The sequence below is a fragment of the Corythoichthys intestinalis genome, chromosome 4 (assembly GCF_030265065.1).
Source record: "Corythoichthys intestinalis isolate RoL2023-P3 chromosome 4, ASM3026506v1, whole genome shotgun sequence".
Classification (NCBI taxonomy): domain Eukaryota; kingdom Metazoa; phylum Chordata; class Actinopteri; order Syngnathiformes; family Syngnathidae; genus Corythoichthys; species Corythoichthys intestinalis.
In genome coordinates, this window is record NC_080398.1 from 36,292,914 (window position 1) to 36,316,831 (window position 23,918).

General features: G+C 39.5%; 1 protein-coding gene across 1 annotated transcript; it reads left to right on the forward strand.

Annotated features, from left to right (window-relative positions):
• Positions 1–51: 51 nt before the first annotated feature.
• Positions 52–23,503, forward strand: sh3d21 (SH3 domain containing 21). Its single transcript, XM_057835383.1, has 16 exons — positions 52–207; positions 1,394–1,551; positions 1,632–1,689; positions 1,769–1,878; positions 2,063–2,153; positions 2,225–2,286; positions 2,362–2,401; positions 9,878–9,972; positions 10,265–10,366; positions 13,594–13,645; positions 17,213–17,263; positions 17,348–17,465; positions 18,054–18,219; positions 19,807–19,875; positions 19,955–20,157; positions 22,583–23,503. The coding sequence occupies exons 1-16, from the start codon at positions 204–206 to the stop codon at positions 22,641–22,643; spliced, it is 1,440 nt and encodes a 479-aa protein (XP_057691366.1). The 5' UTR covers positions 52–203; the 3' UTR covers positions 22,644–23,503.
• The last annotated feature ends 415 nt before the right edge of the window (positions 23,504–23,918 follow it).

The window sequence follows — 23,918 nt, forward strand, 5'->3', positions numbered from 1 at the left end:
CTCACCTGTTTTTCTTCAGCCTGAATTCTCCCTCCCTCTCTTACCTTCTCACGTTCACTTCACCCTCCCTCTTCCTTGCTCTTGACTTGCAAATACAAGCCTGAAGAAACATTGCCGGTACTATTTGATAAGAAGGTCCCAGAAAAGTGACACGCAGTCGTTGGCTAACTCGTCATACGGAAAAAAGACAAAAGTTGGACACGATGGGTGAGTGTACCATATTGCTTCTTTGAAGTAGCAACGTATTTAAACGTATTTACCAAGTGTGTTTAGATGAACACTTCAAACCTCTTAAATGCTTAACAACAAATACATTTAGAGAGAAAAAAAACAATTGATTATTTAGGTACATGGCAGATTCTTCTGCCGAAACTTCACACAAATCATGTTCTATTTGAGCTATTTCCAGATAATTGTGTTAGTCAATATGATCTGATTCACAAGTAAGTCCCAATTCTTTGTTGTTGTTGGCAAGTTGAGTCACGAGGTTATGTCGAATCAAATCGAGTCGAGTCATAAGGTTATGTTGAGTCGAGTCTCAAGGTCATGTTGATTTGAGTCTCGAGGTCATGTCAAGTCGAGCAGAGTCACAAAATTGTAAAGACGAGTCGTGTCAAATCAAAAGGTTGTCGAGTCAAGTCGAGTCACAGGTTAGTGAAGGCATTCACCATCGTTCCGCAGCCAACTGAGGGAAACCTTAGTGTCAATGTAAATCGATGTAAAATCAAAACAACAACAAAACTATACAGTATAGTCTGCAGGAAATTTGATTGATTTTTTTTTTTATTGTCATGATGTTCCGTGAGGGCGTGGCAAAAGCTGCCAAGGCGACCAAGCCAATCACTCTTAGGTGGGAACCAATCTACGATCCAAGTTTTTCAAGTCATCTTGTCGTGTCATGAGTCACTGTATTGTATTGTATTGTATATGAGTCAAGTAAAAAAGATTTTTTAAAATTCATTATTGGATCGGGCAGATACTCAAAATCAAAACTCTGACTCGGGTGCAAAAGTATGCGATCGGGACATCCCTATTCTTAACATTGTGAGTAGTGGAAATCCACTTATTACTAGCCTCTGCCACATAAAATCGAATGAACAATGACCACCCAACGTAACGCATTCAAGCTAACGTTTCGTGACCCATGGATTATGTCACAATTCACGTAATTCACCCTACTTTATTCCCATAAGACAGCCATAAAATTAAAAATATCAAAAGTCCGATCCATCGGAACGGCAAAGTAGTAATTTTAGTTCATGTCCTCAACAAGAACAGCAAGAGGAGCCAAGCCCAGCGGGCTAAAACGTTCATCTATGCCCATTTCAAGGTCTTGAGAAATCACCAAAACAGAATAATCTAATTTATGTCTTATTCACAAATTGTGCCACAGAGGTTCTGGTGCTATTAGATTTCGAAGGCACCATGGGGGACGAGATCACAGTCCGGACAGGTGACGTGGTGAAAAACGTCACCAAGGCCAGCGAAGACGGCTGGCTGGAGGGTGAGGTGCAAGGGAAACGAGGCATTTTCCCAGCCAACTTTGTCAAGGTCGGCTCGATAGCTAAAACCGATGCCATTTGTTCTACCTTATCCTGGTTTTTGGTAGTTACTGTAATAATTCTTTTCAGGAGGTGCCTGTTTATTTGATGGGTGACAAGGAGAGGGAACCAAGAAGTATTCGGACAAGTATGTACAGTATCTACAGTAAATCCTTAAGTAAATCCACAGTTTGTGTTTCCATTAAAATATTCCTTGGTTTCTCCAGCAAAGAAAATGAAACAAGTGAGAACATGTGAAGTCGTCTTTGCCTACAACCCAGTGAACGAAGACGAACTGCAGCTGGTAGTTGGGGAGAAGGTGGAAATCATCAGCGAGGTAAGGAATAGCCACTTGGCAGCCACAAAACTCTGAGCAAGCAGAATAAATTAATAAATCAGTGTAACGAACACCGGTTTGCTCAGGTGAGAGTTACTGTTAAGGCTATTCCTGTCTAGGTGCCAGGTAAACATCACAGAAGTTTTATGTATCGTCTGTGTCTGTTTTATATTGAATTTGATAGATTGAAGATGGATGGTGGATGGGCATCAAAAATGGCAGAGTGGGGGCATTTCCATCTAACTTTGTCAGAGAACTCTTCGTCGCCCCGAAAGGTGCGAACATCTTGAGGGAATCGCTGTGTTCATTATTACTCTTTCACCGAACAATTTTTTTTTCTCTTAAGATGGTAAACACAATGACAGCAAGGCCAGACCAAAGCTAAGCGACGCAGTCTTCAGTAAAGAGGTATGGGAAACGCAACAATGATTGTCCGACACTGCTGTGATTGCTCTATTAGTATTGTTTTTATCCGTTTTACAGATGTCTCTGAGAGCAACAGTGCGCAGCAAAGCAAAAAATGGTACGTTACACTGGAAAACTTCCTGATTTCACAATTAGAATACCATACAGTTTCTAAAAGTGGAAATGCAGGTCTATTTTTAGCCTAATAACCAGTCAACAGGTGTCAAGCGGAAATTCCAGTATTTGCTTTTTTGTGAGTTCAGCTATAATGTGAGTAATTAGCTGATGTAGTTTCGTGTAGCTCATTATGCTTACTTTCGGGCAAGAGGGATTTCCCACTGATAAGATTATGTTATGATCATAATTGTGACTGAGTTTCAACACACACAATACTGAAGTCTGGCAGTTTTTGTGTTTTTTTCGGATGATAAGACAATTTATAGACAAGTTTCCTGAGCGAAATATGGGCTGCGCCATCTCGGAAAATTTCTGCTACAAACTTCCGGTTTAGAAAAAACATCAAGAGTTGCGGTTGTGTTAGCAGTGTGTTGACGAAGTCAAAATCAAAGGAACCCAATGATTCTCCAAAAATGGATTCAGGACAACGTTAACGAGGGCCAGGGACTTTCTGTGTTGTACGTGCCTGTGTGAACTCCTGGAAGCGCCTAAATATATGGTTTAAAGGGGAATGTTTTTATCAACGACCAGCTACAAAGCGCTACTGTGGATGTACCCCGCCATACGGCTTACATCCGAAACCAGCAGCAGACAATACTTCAAGAATGTGGATCGCTTCTCAAAACTTAAAAGCCCCACCTAATGGACTACTAGTATATGCTTGTTCTTATCACTTCATTGATAAAAAAAAAAAACACCGAAGTTACAATCATCATCGTAATATCAATCGCAAAGGCAGTAAGTCATTTAATGCGCCAGATTTTAGGTTTTGCATTTTTTTGAGAACATACCTTCCATAACACAGCAGCAGCATGACTACACGAACGCCCGAGACCCGGTTAGGGTTTAGTTTTGTACAGTCTGCAGTTTCGACGTCTCCCTCCTCTTTTACCAGCACCCATGGTTTGTTGTACGGAGCATTGAGGCAATGGCTTGGTTCCACATCCGCCTTCATGATGCCAAAATTCCCGTGCTCGTGTATGAAGACACATCCAACTTTGTGGCTCTGCAGGTAATGGAATGCCTCGGAGCTTTTCAGGTTCCTGATGGCGTTTCCATCCGCTGCCATAGAGTCAATAAAATACCATAATATTTTACTTGTGGTCACCCTCGGCCATTTCCTTATGTTGTCTTCCCATGTATAGATGTCAGAAGGATGGGGTATTTCCATATAGTGTTTTTTCAGGGTTTTTAGTCAATGTTAAATAACATGAAAACAGAAGTACAGAGACAAAAGCAGGTAGTAAAGCGAAAAAACCTCGGAAACTTATATAGTATATAGTATAAGTATAGTATATACTTATATAGTCTATAGTAAAACCATTTAAACTGTAAGCCGTAGATTTCACTCTCAGTTGACGAGAAATGGGGCACGGGGCCGCTCTGTAGGGGGCCTATTTTCAAAAACTTAAAATTCATATACAGTGCCTTGCAAAAGTATTCGGCCCCCTTGAATCTTGCAACCTTTCGCCACATTTCAGGCTTCAAACATAAAGATATAAAATTTTAATTTTTTGTCAAGAATCAACAACAAGTGGGACACAATCGTGAAGTGGAACAAAATTTATTGGATAATTTAAACTTTTTTAACAAATAAAAAACTGAAAAGTGGGGCGTGCAATATTATTCGGCCCCCTTGCGTTAATTCTTTGTAGCGCCACCTTTTGCTCCAATTACAGCTGCAAGTCGCTTGGGGTATGTTTCTATCAGTTTTGCACATCGAGAGTGACATTCTTGCCCATTCTTCCTTGCAAAACAGCTCGAGCTCAGTGAGGTTGGATGGAGAGTGTTTGTGAACAGCAGTCTTCAGCTCTTTCCACAGATTCTCGATTGGATTCAGGTCTGGACTTTGACTTGGCCATTCTAACACCTGGATACGTTTGTTTTTGAACCATTACATTGTAGATTTGGCTTTATGTTTTGGATCATTGTCCTGTTGGAAGATAAATCTCCGTCCCAGTCTCAGGTCTTGTGCAGATACCAACAGGTTTTCTTCCAGAATGTTCCTGTATTTGGCTGCATCCATCTTCCCGTCAATTTTAACCATCTTCCCTGTCCCTGCTGAAGAAAAGCAGGCCCAAACCATGATGCTTCCACCACCATGTTTGACAGTGGGGATGGTGTGTTCAGGGTGATGAGCTGTGTTGTTTTTACGCCAAACATATCGTTTTGCATTGTGGCCAAAAAGTTCAATTTTGGTTTCATCTGACCAGAGCACCTTCTTCCACATGTTTGGTGTGTCTCCCAGGTGGCTTGTGGCAAACTTTAAACGAGACTTTTTATGGATATCTTTGAGAAATGGCTTTCTTCTTGCCACTCTTCCATAAAGGCCAGATTTGTGCAGTGTACGACTGATTGGTGTCCTATGGACAGACTCTCCCACCTCAGCTGTAGATCTCTGCAGTTCATCCAGAGTGATCATGGGCCTCTTGGCTGCATCTCTGATCAGTTTTCTCCTTGTTTGAGAAGAACGTTTGGAAGGACGGCCGGGTCTTGGTAGATTTGCAGTGGTCTGATGCTCCTTCTATTTCAATATGATGGCTTGCACAGTGCTCCTTGAGATGTTTAAAGCTTGGGAAATCTTTTTGTATCCAAATCCGGCTTTAAACTTCTCCACAACAGTATCTCGGACCTGCCTGGTGTGTTCCTTGGTTTTCATAATGCTCTCTGCACTTTAAACAGAACCCTGAGACTATCACAGAGCAGGTGCATTTATGCGGAGACTTGATTACACACATTTGGATTCTATTTATCATCATCGGTCATTTAGGACAACATTGGATCATTCAGAGATCCTCACTGAACTTCTGGAGTGAGTTTGCTGCACTGAAAGTAAAGGGGCCGAATAATATTGCACGCCCCACTTTTCAGTTTTTTATTTGTCAAAAAAGTTTAAATTATCCAATCAATGTTGTTCCACTTCACGATTGTGTCCCAGTTGTTGTTGATTCTTGACAAAAAAATTAAATTTCATATCTTTATGTTTGAAGCCTGAAATGTGGCAAAAGGTTGCAAGATTCAAGGGGGCCAAATACTTTTGCAAGGCACTGTATTTTCAAAACCAAAGTCACTAGTAACCTAAAACCAAAAGACCTTCCTTATGCATACATGAGTCTCCATGAGCAGCAGCATAAAAAAACATTCAGTCATTCTCTCGATTAACTTCATCCAGATTATTTTTTATATAGCTATAAAAAAAATTTTTTAAAAAAAACCCTAAAATGGCTATAAAATTCTCAGATTTTACGCTAGAATTAGGCCTGTCGCGATAACAAATTTTAGTGGGCGATAAATTATCTCATAAATTATTGCGATATGCGATATTATTGCGCCCCCCCCCCCCAAATTTTTTTTGAGCGTTTATTTATTTATTTATTGTCATCATCATCGGTATCATTGACAGTTGCTAGATGTGATATGAGCAACCCGAAAAAAACGAAGACAAGGGCTGACGAGCGAAGCATATGCTTATCAAGTCCCGTCCCCTTTTAACCGATTTACAATAACACAGTGAGAATACAGTATATATTAATAAATCAAGTACACCCATTTAAACGCAATAAATGTTTACTTTTAAATTAAAAAATACCTTTTAAGAAATCACAAAACAAAAGACCATGCCTCTTTCAAGTAAAAGACAACAATATTAATACCGCACAGAAACACATAATAAATGTCTTTCTTCAAGAAAAAAATGCACTTAATAATTAAAGCATTTAGGCATAAAGGTATAAAGTTGCAGTAACAGTAATTGCACTTCAACAACAACAGAGAAAAATAGACTAATTAAGTAGCAGTAACAAAAATTTGGCTCCCAAAGGTATGAAATATCATTTAACAGAGGTAAAACGGTCTCATTTCTTCAGCAATGTAGCGGACTTCACTTTCCGTTAGGGAACGCTATTTTGCGCGGTGTCGTCTGTATTTCTCACATCAAACGAATACCTCTAATTGTCAATTAACGTGACGAGGAGTCTCTGCTTGTTGCGATGTAGTTTTCTTACCAAGCAGTGAAAACTGGAGAGGATGATAGTGTTTCAAATGAACATGTAGATTTATTCTGTTGGCCATCTTTGTTGAAACAACCTCCAGAAACATTCTGCAGACTGGTTCGTCCTCTTCCTCATTCCGCTCGCTCATTGCTGTGCGCCGACAGTCACTCGGCCCTGCCTCCATCCAGTAAATGTCGGTCACTCAAACTCAAATGTATAAAACGAACATAACCATAAGACAATAAAACAGAGTGGCACAAGGAAGCTGAACTTTAAACAGCGCTGTCAAGCACGTCTGCCACACATCTGCTGCAAGCGCGTGCGTCACGCGTGCGCCCACACACGCACATGACAAACGCGCGCACGTGCACTCGAGGTGATAAATCGCAGCAAAAAAAATTACCGTCTTCATTTTTATATACCGCGCGATAAATGGAATTATTGCAGATTGCGACAGGCTTACGCTAGATACACAAAAATCACCACTGGCAGAGAAAATACCTATATTTTCAGGATAAATACCAATATTTAACATATCATATACCGTAATTTTCTGACTATAAGGCGCCCGACTATAAGCCGTCACCAACCAAATTTGACATGGAGACGGCATTTGTTCATAGACAAGCCGCACTGGACTATAAGCCGCAGCTGTCCTCACTGTATTATGGGATATTTACATCAAAAGATATTAACTGGTAACACTTTATTTGACAGCGGCATCATAAGACTTTCATTAGACCAAATGAATCACCATTGCTTCTAGAGATGTCCCCATCGATCGGGATTTTCAAAGTATCGGAATCGGCAAAAAAAATATCTGCCATGCCTTTTATATATATATATATATATATATATATATATATATATATATATATATATATATATATATATATATATATATATATATATATATATATATATACAGTGCCTTGCAAAAGTATTCGGCCCCCTTGAATCTTGGAACCTTTCGCCACATTTCAGGCTTCAAACATAAAGATATGAAATTTAATTTTTTTGTCAAGAATCAACAACAAGTGGGACACAACATTTATTGGATAATTTAAACTTTTTTAACAAATAAAAAACTGAAAAGTGGGGCGTGCAATATTATTCGGCCCCTTTACTTTCAGTGCAGCAAACTCACTCCAGAAGTTCAGTGAGGATCTCTGAATGATCCAATGTTGTCCTAAATGACCGATGATGATAAATAGAATCCACCTGTGTGTAATCAAGTCTCCGCATAAATGCACCTGCTCTGTGATAGTCTCAGGGTTCTGTTTAAAGTGCAGAGAGCATTATGAAAACCAAGGAACACACCAGGCAGGTCCGAGATACTGTTGTGGAGAAGTTTAAAGCCGGATTTGGATACAAAAAGATTTCCCAAGCTTTAAACATCTCAAGGAGCACTGTGCAAGCCATCATATTGAAATGGAAGGAGCATCAGACCACTGCAAATCTACCAAGACCCGGCCGTCCTTCCAAACTTTCTTCTCAAACAAGGAGAAAACTGATCAGAGATGCAGCCAAGAGGCCTATGATCACTCTGGATGAACTGCAGAGATCTACAGCTGAGGTGGGAGAGTCTGTCCATAGGACACCAATCAGTCGTACAGTGCACAAATCTGGCCTTTATGGAAGAGTGGCAAGAAGAAAGCCATTTCTCAAAGATATCCATAAAAAGTCTCGTTTAAAGTTTGCCACAAGCCACCTGGGAGACACACCAAACATGTGGAAGAAGGTGCTCTGGTCAGATGAAACCAAAATTGAACTTTTTGGCCACAATGCAAAACGATATGTTTGGCGTAAAAGCAACACAGCTCATCACCCTGAACACACCATCCCCACTGTCAAACATGGTGGTGGCAGCATCATGGTTTGGGCCTGCTTTTCTTCAGCAGGGACAGGGAAAATGGTTAAAATTGACGGGAAGATGGATGCAGCCAAATACAGGAACATTCTGGAAGAAAACCTATTGGTATCTGCACAAGACCTGAGACTGGGACGGAGATTTATCTTCCAACAGGACAATGATCCAAAACATAAAGCCAAATCTACAACGGAATGGTTCAAAAATAAACGTATCCAGGTGTTAGAATGGCCAAGTCAAAGTCCAGACCTGAATCCAACTGAGAATCTGTGGAAAGAGTTGAAGACTGCTGTTCACAAACACTCTCCATCCAACCTCACTGAGCTCGAGCTGTTTTGCAAGGAAGAATGGGCAAGAATGTCAGTCTCTCGATATGCAAAACTGATAGAAACATACCCCAAGCGACTTGCAGCTGTAATTGGAGCAAAAGGTGGCGCTACAAAGTATTAACGCAAGGGGGCCGAATAATATTGCAAACTGTATGTTGAATGTATATATTTGTCCGAGTTTTATTCATTTTTTTCTTAATGCATTGCCAAAATGTATATGATCCGGAAGAATTATTGGGAATTATTGGATTTGAATCGGGAGCAAAAAAAAAGCAACTGGATCGGGAAATATCGGGATCGGCAGATACTCACACTAAAACGATGGGGATTGGATCGGGAGCAAAAAAACATGATCGGAACAACCCTAATTGCTTCCATAAGCTTCATTTGGCCAATACTGCTCCCATTGGGGAGACAGTCAACCACTGCTGCCACCTGCTGCCAACACTGCTGTCGTCCAACATGCTCCTAGCATGCATTACAGCGCTATAGATGTAAATAATAATCAAAATTAATCTTTTGTGCTAATTATTTCTTCAGTTACTGTTCCAGTTGTTTAATTAATTGCTAGTTGTGGTATTTGATAACACTTTATTTGACAGTAGTGACGTAAGACTATTATAAGACAATCATAATTATGACACTGTCATGAGCATTAATGAATGTAACAGATGTCATTTTGTGTCATCCAGCAAATTATCGCACTTTTAGGTGGATGTAAAAGATCCGAGCTGGACATGGAAATTGATTTAGTGACATAATTTGTCTGTCATAAGCATTCAGTAATGCCCATGATAGTGTCATGTCATAATTGTGACGGTCTTATGACAGTTTTATGTCAAATAAAGTGTTATCAATTAATACAAATAAATCATCAAATAAGCCCCACTGGACTATTAGCCGCAGGATTCAAAATGAGTGAAAAAAGTAGCGGCTTATAGTCCGAAAATTATGGTACATAAAAAAAAAAAAATAAGAATAAAAAATAAGAATGAAAAAAAGTTGTCTTATACAGTATGTATCTCTTTCCAGTCGAAATCTGAATAAATACATTGAACAAACACACACGAAAAAAATTGTGTGTGGGGGGGTGGGGGCTACTTCGCAGTATTTCATTTATCGCGGCGGGTTCTGGTCCCCATTAACCACGAAAAGCGAGGGATCAGTGTAAAACCATCAAAATTGTAAGCAATGTATAAACTCTAATATCTGTTGTCTTTATTCAGTGGTGGAGTGTTGCCAAGTCATGTTCGACTACAAGGCCAAAGCAGAGGACGAGCTGGATTTAAAGACGGGGGATGTTGTTGTCATACTAAAAAAGGTTGGAAAACAGTTGCTTTTTGTTTTGACAATCTTTTCACTTACAGTACCTTCAGTCTTATCGTTTAATGCCACACTTGTCATTATGATCAAAATCCAGACAAACCAGTCCTACCTCTCTAAAGAAAATCACATGCCACAATAGGTTTGAATGAGATCATTCAGATTTTGGAGATAATTTTCTGCACAAGGGTTTTGGCCATGTTTACGCTTTCACTTTCTTTCTGAGATCGATTAGAGTTCAAAATCAAGGGATCTTTTATGATAAATGCCATTGTTGTCTAAATCTGAAGGACACCGAAGATGAAGGCTGGTGGGAGGGCGAGCTCAACGGACGCTGTGGGTTCTTCCCTGATAATTTCGTCATGGTGATACCGCCAATGGACAGCCTAAAGGTAAGTACATTGCGAAAAAAAAAAAAAAAGTAAGGTTTAAAGAGGACATGAAATAGTTACTTTTTGTTTAGTACACAAATAGTTGTGTCTCTGAAGTGCATGCCCAACTACTGACTGTGAAAAAAGTAAATATTACCTTTTTCTAAAAATGTGCCTGGAGGTGACCTTCTCTGAATTTTTTTAGACTGTGATCTAACTGTGTGTCAACTTAGTACTGTCTGTATCGCGTTACTTACTCTTGTGTAACCTCTTTTCTGTAACAAGTAACCTAACACGTTACCATTTTAAAGCCAGTAATCTAATTTCAGTTACTTATCCAAAGTCATTTTGCGTAACAATTTTTGAACAAATAGGACGCCATAATTACATAAATGTGACGTCGCGCGAGTGACGAGTGTCAACAGCAACGGTGGCAGAAGGGAGCTCGGCTTTTGCCCGGTGGAGTTTTTCAGGACCGATACAGATTATTAGTAGTTAGAGGGGCCGATAACAGATTTTGGGGCCGATATTCATTTGCAGTAAAAGTGTAAAAATTGGCGTTAAAAAAAAAAAAAAAAAAAAAAAAAAAAAAAAAAAAAGAAGAATGAAAACCAGTGTTGTTTTCGTCAACGATGACAGTAAAGAAAATATTTCATCGACGAACAATTTTTTCATGACTGTGACGTCACGATGACGCGCTAAAAACGTGTCTCGGGAGACTAAAACATAACGAGAATAATGCCAGTTGTCGTCTGACGGCACGAGAACGAAATGAAAATTCACCATGGTTTCCGTCATAAATTCACAACGTGTGATATTTTCCTATTTCATGTGTAGTTAGCACGCATTTAGCAGTGTTTGGTCGTGCCACTCATGTGACAAGCTGGGCCTCGCCCCCGACCCACACACACACTTACGTACCGGCCTGTGAGTAAGCCTGTGCCCATTCCAGGCTCCGTTTGTGAAACTTATGTGTTAGGTGCTTCTTGGTAAGTTTTGCTTTCTTATATTGGCTAGATATGCCATTTTGTTTTAGCCTATAAATGTCTGTGCTGGGTGATCATCAAACACTAACCTAACTTGTAGAGTTAGCATAGCGTGCGCGTTAGCATTTAGCGGGTGAATCGGTGTCTTCTTAAACTCTTGGAAAACATTTTACATACAGTTCGTGGCGTCCAGGTGAGTTTAATTAATTGCAAATAATGTGCTATTTCCTGCTGAGTGCGTATTATCATTATACAAATGGTGATACCCTTGTAGACTCTACAGTTATGTGCTCGTCTGTCATGTTCATTTGAAATTGTTGGAAACCTTTTATTTATTTATTTATTTATTCATGGACTTAAACCTTTGAAGTTTATAGACGAAAACATTTTGAAAATTGTCGACTAAAACTAGAAGACGAACACATGTTGAAATGTCTAAAATATGACTAAGACTAATATCTACTTTCATCCAAAAGAATAAAACAAAAATTAAAATGGCTGCCATAAACAACACTGATACATGCGTGCCTAAAGCATGTTTATTGAATCCCAAAAATAAAAAAATTATAGCTCCAGAAGTGCTTGAAAGTCCCACCGTTGCAACCTTCATTTTGCAAATTATTTTTAAACAACAATAACATGGAAATAATTAATAATAATAATAATAATAATAATAAATGTTATTTCTAGAGCGCTTTTCAAACCACACAAAGACGCTTCACAAGAGACATGGAATCACAGTACGATAAAAAAGGTATTAGTATTAAAAGGATAAAAGATTTAAAACACAATAAAAAGAAGTAAAGATATGACAGAGCTAGGGATTATGGTGGGTAGGATAGAGTGAAGAGGTGTGTTATCAGTCTGGATTCGAAAAGTGATAGGGTAGAAATGCTGTGAAGATCTGGGGGCAGGGAGTTCCAGAGCTAGGGGGCACAGTGACCAAAAGCTCTGGAACCAAAGGTGGAGAGGCGGACACGGGGGACTGAGAGGGGGAGAATAGTGATAGGGCGAAGTAGACAGGTTGGAATGTTTAAACATAGTAGATTGCAAAGGTAGGGAGGGGCCAGGCCATGGAGTGTTTTGAAAGTGATGATGAGGATTTGAGGATTAAATGCTTCATTGAGTGAGTCCACTCTAATCCGCTCACTGCTGAGAACACACAGACAATGAGTTGTCACAGCACACTAGTGTTTAACAAGATAAACCATGATGGACACATTTGGCATCTTTGAAGGTAGCACTGCCAAGCTTCTCTGGCAAGATCAAAGCTTCAACTCCAGTCAATCATCGGTAACTTTAACAAGCAAAACTCACAGTGCACTGCTGACCAAGATAAGCAGCATGAGGACGAGTGACACTGTACGAGCATGAAGCAGAAAAACAAATACATTTTTTCAAAATTAAAAACCCAATCCTTTTCACCCGATTACGATCCTCTAAAAAAATGGCACAATCCCTAGTCCCTACCCCTAGTTTTAAATTGACTTTTTCATATCAGCCAGTCAGATTTAAAAAAAAAAAAGGCCAATACCAATATACGTCAAATCACCAAATAACGGCCCGATATATCAGCCGGCTAATGTATCAGGCCATCTCTAGTCACAACTTCCAGTTTGTGTCCGACAAAGCCAAAATATTACGATTCGTTGTACGCTCCGTCCCGGAGAAAAGCTTCTGTCTGCCTTCAATAACACAATATCAAATTTAACGCTTGTATTCTGTTCTGGACAAAATAGACCGGTTTTTAAATTTTGGTATGCAAAAATCCATGGTGCTTTTAACAGATCCAAACTTGAAAACGTGTCAATCCCAAAATAAAATTTACTGCAAAAGATCATTTTCCGGCCGAGTCAAATTTAATCCAATAGCAAAAATAACCCAGATTTCGAATAGAACACAAGGGTTAGAGAAACATTTGTACTCGCTGCATGGCACAGTCAAGCTAACAGCCAAAGACGTCACTCCAACAACAAAAATTGGACTTCAGTGAAAAGTCAGTAAGTGGACGGGAGTTGAAGAGGTTGGTTGTGGAGAACATTGTGGAGGAAATGTTGCCGCCTCATTTGTCCTGAAAAGTTTGCCAAAGATACTGTGACTCAAGAGATTTTCTGTATGTTGGGAATTACTCAGTCCTGAAAAGTCCCTCACTGGAAATTGTACTAAATTTAAATGAATAAAATACACGGGTGTCCTGAATACACAAAGGACCGCACTGTGGATAACTTGAGTTTTTCATTCTGTCTGTGCACTTTTCTCCAGGCTGGTAACAAGAGCCTACCGCCTGCACGCAACATCAACAAGGAAGTCTCAGGTATGTTTTGGAATGTTGACGCGTTTAAACAGAGCAGGACTCAGAAATGTTTAGTCACAGTGAGTACGTTAGCTTCAGCTTGTATTGTAACAAATTGGAAACGGTCAGAGGTTTCCATAGTTGCGAGGGTTATTTTTTTCTATTATACAATTATCTGTGTTTTTACACGCTCTCAGTTAATAGTTGGAGTAACGCTTAATGTGGTTGCACACTTGATTGATTAAAAAGTATACATGTATTTGTTTTCTTTGGATTGCATTGGGTTTTTACATTAGAACTGACAATTGGGAGAGTGGTTTGTGGCCGGTTCCTGCTGAGGAGAGCATTTTGACTGATTTAGCACATTTTTTGCACCACTGTCGACAACAACAAAACCAGTCCTGATGGCTTGCGGTGATTACAGTTCAAATTTATAGACTGTAAACAGGACAGCATAGTGATTTTTTCATTTAGTCAAGAGGACATGGTTGAAAATGACAGTTCCTTTGGAAAGCTGGTTGCTGAGGCCGTTCAAAATAAGTTAAAATATACAGTGAATGTGCTATGAAATGCTAGAACAAGTGACTAAGTGATAGCAGACAGTATGCTAGACACAAATCCATCCAAAAAAAGTGACAGAAAAGGCTTAATAATAAAATTAGATTCTAGTCTTCCTTTCTCAGCTAACTTGGCCCCTGCCTTCTAAAAAAATCTCAAAATCAGATGATGATGTCACAATCAGAACCAGAATCAGATTTTTGCAGTCGCCTGGCATGCTGTCTATAGTCTTTCTATTATATTGTTACCGTATGACCTTCCTGTCATTCTCTCAACATTTACTATCTAGCGCAGCACGAGAAAGCATGATCATCGTTTCTGGTTGTGATGTCACAACCAGAATTGCTGAAAAAAAGTGGGCGTTCCCTGATGCATTGCTTTAGGTGGAATAACTATTTAGTGAATTCCAGGACTGGTTTCACATAGCAATCCTAATGTGTTATCTTAATTCAGTCCTGTCCTGATTTCAATGCACCGACCATCTGACAGTTCCTCGCCAATGAGAAGTCAGGTCAGAGTATTGAGTTCTAGATTCTAGAACACCAACCATATTGGTTGTTGGTAGCCTTGAAAATAGACGGTACTTTGTGATTCATTGATTTATCATTCAGTACTGTCTTGCCAACCGCAACTGTCCAACCACTTTCCTGGTCATCTGATGTTTGAGCTAATCAGGAGAAAAAGGCGGCAGCTGCAGATGTGACAAGGAAGTAGCTACCTGGTTGAATACAATGTTAAGAGAGAAATACGGTTCTTGTAGATAGCTAAATTTCTGAAGTTTTGTCAGAAATACTAGAGATGTCCCGAACGGATCACGTGATCGGAAATCTGGCCAATTGCGCCATTTTTCAGAAAATCGGAATCAGGTGAAAAGGATCGGGTTTGGGTTTTTAAATTTTAAAATCATCATGCTCGCACTCTCACTCCCCCTCCTGCTGCTTTCTTGCTCACCAAGCAGCCGCTTGTTAAAGTTAACGATGTATAACAGCTTTGATCTCGCCTTGAAAGTGAGGCTTTCTCAGCAGCGTGAGTGGATTTGAGTGGACTCACTCAATGAATCATTTAATAAAGACAAGCATTTTTCTAAATTATTGTAGTTTAAAAATAATTCCTTGGGACAGTAACATGTTTAAAGTGACTTTTTGTGTCTTTTTTTTTAACAACATTTTTTTCGGTATCTGATCTGGACTCGGTATCAGCAGATTCTCAAAATCGGGTGACTCGGACTCAGACACAAAAATATGCGATCGGGACATCCCTAGGAAAAACACCTAACTGCCTCATTAAAAGAAGAGGAAAGAACATCACAAAAGCTTTTCTTGACCGAAACTATGTTTTTGTTGTTCCGTGGACCAATACCTCATACTGTGGCTTAAATTTTGATTGATCGCCTTCTGATGGCAAGCCAATCAGGTCAAAGAGGTGGGAGCTGCAGATGCGATCAGGAGGTGACTATCTGTTTGAACACTATGGTGGAAGTAAAGCGGTGTTTGTAGATGGAAAATTTCTCATGCTTTTTCTGAAATACAAAATACGATATTTTCGTGAGTGTGACAAGAAGAGCCATCGTCCAATCAGCAGCCATATATTTTTTTTCGAAGATTCCTCCCATGAAACAGGATCTTCATGTGGAGTATATCCGTAGTGGATATATGGAACTATCAATATGGCGTGCCAGGTTAGGCTGTAGGTGGAATGGCGCCACTGTTATTCATTTTCCTAGGAAGTGTCCTAAGAAGTGGGGTGATGGTGGTGAGCCAGAGCTCATGTGACATAGTTTGGGAGTCTTGCAAGGAAACAGGAGGGTGGGGAGGTGAGTAGTGAGGGAGGGAGGACTTCTAGTCACAGAAGACATTTCTACAAGTGGCACAAGTCTGAGCACCAGCGCTCTGTGAGTGTGGTTTTACACTTAAGAGGAAATGCTGTAAATGCTCAAGGTGAGCTTCCTGTGCTGCTGCTACCTTCAATGTCGACTCTGCCATACGCTTCATGTAAGTGTCATGCTGGTTTATGGAGATTTAAGGGTTCATGTAAGTCTGGATCCGTTTGGTAAACAGAACTGAGACTGAATTGGAGGCTGAGTTTTCATAATTGTCCCCGAGATGGTGCTGTGACCCTCGGGAGCTGTGACGACAGTGCAATTGGTTACAGCTGAGACCTTGCGTACTCCTTCGTGGCTTATTTTTCATCGAGAGTTGTGTTGACATAAAGTTAATTAGAATTTAATTAATTTAATTTAATTTCAATTTGTACTTCTTGTTTTCTGTCTGAATAAACTCAGGAAAAGTGATCATTAATTACCTGATTTCGAATTTTTGGATGGAGGAGTGTGGTAGAATCGCACGCTTATTTAAAGCAAAAGATGTATTCAAAAACATCGCTGAGAGGATTTGGCATCATTATGTTGTATTTTAGACTAATCCAACATCCTGTTTTTGCATCAACTGCTTCATAATGTAATTAATTGACAATCACACATTTTTATTCAAGTCTCTGCATCTCCAAATACAGCAATTTTCTAATCTTTCTCCAACGTTGAGGGTTTGTTCTTCTACAGTACTCCTGTTGAAACATCAATAAAAGTGCATTCTTTTGTGCCCCCATTTTTTTTCTTTTGGGAAATGCAATGTTTTTTTTCCTTCAAAACCAAGGTTAATTTTTTTTTCTATCTGCTTTTACATCTAAGATGGTTTTGCGCTTTATGTGTGTGTTTTTTCTTAAATCAAATTTTTTGCTTTGTTCCCCCCCCCATATAGAAAAGTGATGTTTGTTTGTGTCTCATTTTTTTTCACATTAGAAAACGTTATTTTTGTCAGAACATGAAAAATATTTTTGTATGTTCTTTTTTTATGTGAATTATTTTTCCTTTTTCGAAATTCAAAGAAATATATTTTCATTGATTCCTACTCCTACATTTATCTGTAAATTGTATTTTACGTACATGAACAAAATTAGCATAGTGACACTATTTACTGCTGTAAAATAATTCAATTTTTATTACACAATCTTTTATTGTTTTGTATTTTTTAGTCAAAAAAGAAGTCCCACCCATGGAGAAAGTTGTCCCGGCAAAGCAAAAAGGTAGGACTGGTGACACAGTGTACACTTACACATTGCGCCAAAATAAAAATCATGTAACATTTGGTTAATGTGGTCTTGTCACAGATGAAAAACCAGAGCTTAAGGACTTGCGAAGCCATCCTCCAACCAAAGTCAAGCTTCCGAGCATCAACAAACTTAACCCGACTCAACTCAAAGACAAAACCAATAAGGGTTTATCCAAGTAAGACATTCCCAATCACTTTTTTTCAAAGGTCTTGTATCATTGGCAACCTTCCTAAAAATAGGTAACTAAAGGTCACAAGGGAAAATGCCAGGAACGCTCCTGCTTGGCACAGAGAACGGAGCCTTAAACAAATTCAAGGTTTTAGTTGCCACGGCGTCCTTCGAAAAGAAGAATGCCAGGATGCCCGACCTTTAGCAGCAAACAGTGGAAAGTTTAGGATGAGTCAGATCGGGCCCGACTGTGCGAGACCAGCCTACTTCCTGTTTCCTGTGTGACTGTACGTGTAGATTGAGAAAACCAAAACAAGGTTGTCTTAAGGGGGTTCCTGAAAAATGTTTTTAAGAGTATGTTTAGTGAAAAATCATATTTAACCACCACTCATTAACTCATTGGCTGCCATTGATGGCGATGGATGTCCAATTTATTTTGACTGGAAGATGCCGTCAGCCATCATTTGCTGCCAGACGCTCCTAGTCAAAATGGATCGAGCGTCAATCGCCGTCAAAGACATTGAAAGAATTCAAGATATTTTGAGGACTAAAACTATGCAACACCTGGAAGACAAACAGCTATTTTACTCTTTAGAGCCAATGGAGATGTGTCCCCACACTCACCGAAATCCCCCGAGGAGAAAAATGGCGATCATTTTGATGGCATTGAAGTGGACAACGATAAGCTAAACCACCCCACAGCCAACCGAGCCAAGCCCCCACAGAGAAGACCACCAACGGGTATGGCCGTGGGAGCGCAGGTATAAAAACCTTCCATTCTCCAAGACTACGTTCACACTGAAGTGTAAATCTGATTTCTTTGCTTATAAGCAACATGTATCTGATTTTTAATGCCGTGTGAACGGTTCAGTTTTGATTATTATAAATCCAACCTGGAGGTATTCGTACATGGATATCAATAGCTTCCCAACACCTTTACGGTATGAAAGAAATCCGTACATATCAACAAGGTTTTTTTCAATTAAAAAATAAATAAATAAAGCCGATCACGTATTCTCACCCTCCCTCCTGCTGCTCTTTGTTAGGCAGTGCACTGGAGATGATTATTAAAGTTAACAAGGATTGAAAGACTTTAAGGTTTGATGTTGCCACAGATGCTTGGAAGCCGAAGAGACAAAGCACAGCATGCGTCAATCAGTTTAACTTATTAAACAGTTGCTGTGGCAACTGATTGTGTGTAAGTGAGCAGCTTGAGCGGATTCGAGAGGACTCACTCAATGAAGCATTTAAAAAAGACAAGCATTTTTCTACTTTATTCTTGTTTCAAAATAGTTCGGTGGGACAGTGACGTGTTTAAAACTTTAAAAGTTTTCATAATTATTACATTTGAAGTGCTTAAAAGACATTTAAATATATATAAATATATATATATATATTATATAAATAAAGGTTTATTTTATTTTTTTAGTATACTTTTGGGGAAAAAAAAGTGAAAAACACGTCTTGGGGGGGCGCTATTTCGCAGTTTTTCACTTATCGCTGCAGGTTCTGGTCCCAATTAACCCCAAAAAACAAGGGATCGCTGTATTCATAGTTAGTGTAGGCGTTGAATGTATTTCTTGTTGTTGTTGTTTGTTTTTCTCTTCTGTCTCACTCTCCTTTTCCATTTTCCTTTCCGTCCCCCAATATCCCCTTCCTTCTCGTTGCATTCTCCTAATAAACAAAACACAATGAATAATCACAATGGGAGTATATCATGCTCTCTGCTGTGACTCTCCCTGGAGAGAGCTATTTCTAAATTTGTCCAATCAATGAGTGCCGCTTTCGTCGACGTCATGCTACTTCGAAAGTTCGGCTGGTGCAGTGTGAATACTGAACCTTTTCAACAAGTCTTTTGCAAGTGCTGTTGCGAGGTAGCTCTTAAACCGGACCCTGGTCGTCTTGCGCTAATGTGAAAGTGCCCAAGATGTAACTCGTCGCGTTGGCATAACCTTCGAGTCAGGTTTAGCATTTTGCGTGGCGAGCGTCGTGGGCGTGCCAGATGCAACTACAATCATCATAACCTCACAATTTTCTTTCAAATTGATTTTAACATGGTTGTTATAAAAATCAAATAGATTGTCTTCGCTATGTGGTCATAGATAGCTAACTAGCTATACAGTAATTCCTTAAAACTAATTTAATTAGCATGTAATACAATTAGATTAGACATACATTGTCTTCTCTTTTTTATTCATCTGTATAGATGAAAAATAATTGACAAGCACTGCCTAATATATTGCAATTCAGATTGCAATATGCTTTTTTCTAAAACGTATCGTTTAAGAATACACTTCAAGCCGCATCACTCAGACCTACTAATGCTAATTGCTAAAATTTCTTGACAGACTCCGAGTGAGCCTGAACCACAACTGACCAAGAAGGGCCAAACTGATAAACTCCCTGGCTTACAAAAGGTGTGCTATCTATTTAGTAGAGCCAAAATTATTATACTGGTTATTCTCCAGTTGATCCAACTTTTATATTTTAAATCAGGGTGCGGAAAATCTTAAGCTGCCACCACCAGCAAAGCTGGACCAACGACCTAAGACGCCGCCTCCAGTGCGACCGGCGCCACCACGAGTACAGTCGCCGGAAGTCCGAAACGTGGCCCCAAAAAACGAAGTGACGCTGGAGAGCCTGCAGGCGGAAATCAAGGAACTACGAATGGCTCTAGAGCTTCTTCAGACGCAACACGAGTAAGTAAAAAAAAACAAAATAACATGCAACTACTGTATTTTTCGGACTAGAAGTCGCAGTTTTTTTCATAGTTTCGCTGGGGGTGCGATTTATACTCTAGAGCAACCTATGTTTGAAATTATTAACACATCCATCCATCATCTGCCGCTTAATCCGGGGTCGGGTTATTACCACATTATTACATCATTTCACATGTTATTTTCACACTAAACCGCAAGAGGGTGCTCAAGGCCTGTGTTTCAACATTTGCGGTAACTTATCTTTGACATTTTCTGCTACTGACTTCCAGTTTAGACAGAACAGCACGAAGTGCGGTTGAAGTAAGGGTTGTGTAGACAAAGTTAATACCGCAAAATCACACCAGAGGAACCCGCGGAATCTCCAAAAATGGATTCAGCATGACGTAGATGATGCTCCGGGACTTTCTGTGTTGTGCGTTTGTTCTGATCACTTCGTTGATCGTTCGTGGACAAAATTCTAACAATCTGTGCAGCCTTTGTTAACATGAGGTATAGATTGACATACCGGCCACCTGACTGACCAAAATGAAGCACACTTACAAATAATATTAGTTGCAGAAGGGCTGACACAGATTTTGTTGTTACAAGGAAATACTTAAAAGATATTTTTCATCTGGTAAGATTACAGTTATGGTATGAGCTAAACACACATGTACATATGAACACAAATATTATGTCATTCTTTTTCATTGCAGATATTGATCGCAATAAACACTTAGGACAACATGATTCCATTTCTTCTTTTATTTAAAACGATTGGTGCATGTGCAAAACAGGTCAATAAATCAAAGGTTATAAAATTACTACAAAAATATTAACGAAGGTGGAGCATAATTCGAGCCTTCCTTTATCAAAGTAGAATGCATGTAGTCTCGATACAGTATATGTCCATCAACGTCAGCAAGTGTTGGTGTGAGGCAAATCAAGTTGTCTTCCCTTGCCTAATAGCTTTTCTTACCTGTAAACAAACGAAGAAAAACTTGTAACACTTGCATTTATGTATTTAGGGTAAGAAGCCGATGTATGACTTGTAGTAGACGAGTGTCCGTTTTCCATTTCTTTATCGTTATTTAACTAGATTTAGCAAAGCAAATATTGTCTCAGCTGTGACGCAAAAAACAGAATTGTAGTCAAAGTGAACATAACTGTGCCATCCACACGTACCGATTAGCAACAGGCTAGCTGCAGATAGCATGTTTTGCAACTGTAATGGGTACACGCAGGTCCGTGTGTGCGGTGCGTGGAAAACCTTCCCTCCGATGCCTTAATGTGGGTGCGCTGGCGGCTAGGCCGTCAGCTCGAGCTTATGGCCAAGCGGTTAGTGGGAGCGCCGTGCGGCGCGGATTCGAGTACTGATCTGGACTAGGGGAATCGGAACGCGTCGGCGCGGATTGGTTACATTGGTGCCGTGATCTGGATCGGCAGTGAAGGTTTTCGGGGGGGGGGGGGGGGGGGGGGGTATCGGGTACATGCACCTCCGTGTGTGCGGTGTGTGGAAAACCTTCCCTCCGATGCCTTCATGTGGGTGCGCTGGCGGCTAGTCCGTCAGCTCGAGCTTATGGCCTAGCGGTGCCTCCGCCTGCTGTGTGGACGCGTCGTGCGGTGCGGGCTGGAGTCCTGACCTGGACGAGGGAGATCAGAATGTGTCAGCGTGGATCAGTTACCCAACCACAGCGGTACAGTAGTAATTGTAAAAAATATTAAACATCATCATAATTAAAATCATTATCGTAATTACAATATAAATTACAACAAGTTGTTTCATGCGCGAGCTTTTAGCTTTAGTATTTTTGGAGCACTGGACACACGAAAATGCAGGGATAGGAAGAACACACCTTCCATAACACAGCGGCAACATGGCTACATAAACATCCGGTCTTTGTGGTGGTACGGGCTTGGTTCCACATCTGCCTTCATGAACATGTTGTCCTCCCATGTCGTGATGATGGCATTTCCAAATTGTCTTTTTTGAGGGCTTTTGATGAGTGATGCCACTTCAGCTCCATTAGTTTTGGTTAGAGATCGTGGAAAACGGAAGTCGCGAGCAGAAATACGAAAGTAAAGCGCAAGTACCTCAGAAACGTGCCTATAAAACCAAATGTGAAGGGCTGAACAAATTGGCAAGAAAATGTAATGTTAGCATACCGTGCACTTATTCAGCCTGTTGTTCTCTATTTTTATTTTAAATTACCTTTCAAGATGACATGTCTGTTCTTGGTGTTGGATTTTATCATATAATTTTCCCCCCAAGATGCGATTTATACTCCTGTGAGACTTACAGTATAGTCTGAAAAATACGTTAATTCCGGGTTTAATTTTGCATTACTGGCATCAAAATAAGATTTCAAAGCATTCATAGTTACAAAGGGTCACAAAATTTTTTGTTTGTTTGTTTATTTATCAGAAAGGAGATCCAGGAACTGAAGGACGAGCTGCGATCTCAAAGAAACAAACCAATGGACTAACGTCCTTCTCCTCTTTGAAAGCGCAACTATTATAATAGCAAGAAAACATTGTTTTCTCTGCAGGAAGAAGAACACATATTGAGACAGGAATAATAATCTCAAAGCACAGTGGACCTCACCGAATGCCTATCGACTGCAAACAAGCTCACAACAAGCAAGGATTACATTGACTCTCTTTTTTATGTTGCGGGTCAAATTGAACTGTACAGAAACATGCATGCACACACAAAAAAATTATTATAGCACATTTATTCTGCTGGGCTTACTATTGTTTCTATTATCTTTGTTTTTTTTTTTAAATAATCAAGAATAGATAGATTTTGCACTGTGATAAACTTTTCGGATGATTGTAGCGGGTCACATTGACCCATGAACTTTTTTGGTAAGGAATAAATACAACATGAGGGTGAGAGACAGAATGTATTTTGTATATGTGAAATATTTGTGATGGGTTCAATTTCTTTACACATACATAACATTTACTATAATGTGATATGGTGTATGCAGTTGTACAAGGAGTATTTTCTCAGTTTCTCCGCACATGAATTTTATATTCCAAATAATGTCCACATGGGGGCGCCATTAAGCTATTAAATATAACCTTTTCTGAGACTGCTGCATATGTGAACGTGGATTCAAGTAAAAAATAAATTTAAAAACTAGAGCCACTTTGAGTTGAAAAATACTTTACATTTTCAGTTATTCATTTACTTTTATTTCCTTTCACTGTACCTGTAAATACTAACATTCATCTGCCTTTTTTCGGTCTTCTGACACATTGAGGTGTCAACCTGCAATATTTCCGCTATGGAAGTAGTACCAGAAGTGTGACAGTAACTGTGAATAAAACTAACACCTGACTCACTCACCTCACTTATGCCACTATTAAAAATGGGATATTAAAGTCTTTAGAGGTCGTATCGGAGGAATAACAGATGTGCTAGAAGTGTGAGGCTGCATTTTTACAAAAAACTATTTCAACTAATTTTCCCAAAATTAATTGGATAAAAATGTGCCTGTGCATAGTTCTCATGAAAGCTATGCTTTACAGTAATGGAGATTTACCAAAGCTAGCTTAAATTGGCAGAATGCCATGATGACCCAGTAATTTTTTTCCATCAACAGTTTGAGCTCTCTAATATTTTATTTACAGTAAAATATCTAATTGCTAAATGTCTAAAAACATGTCATATTATACTTTATGGTAATAATCACTTATGGTTGCGAAGTAGGCATATGTAAAAATAACACCAATTAGCAATATTAAAGAAAAGC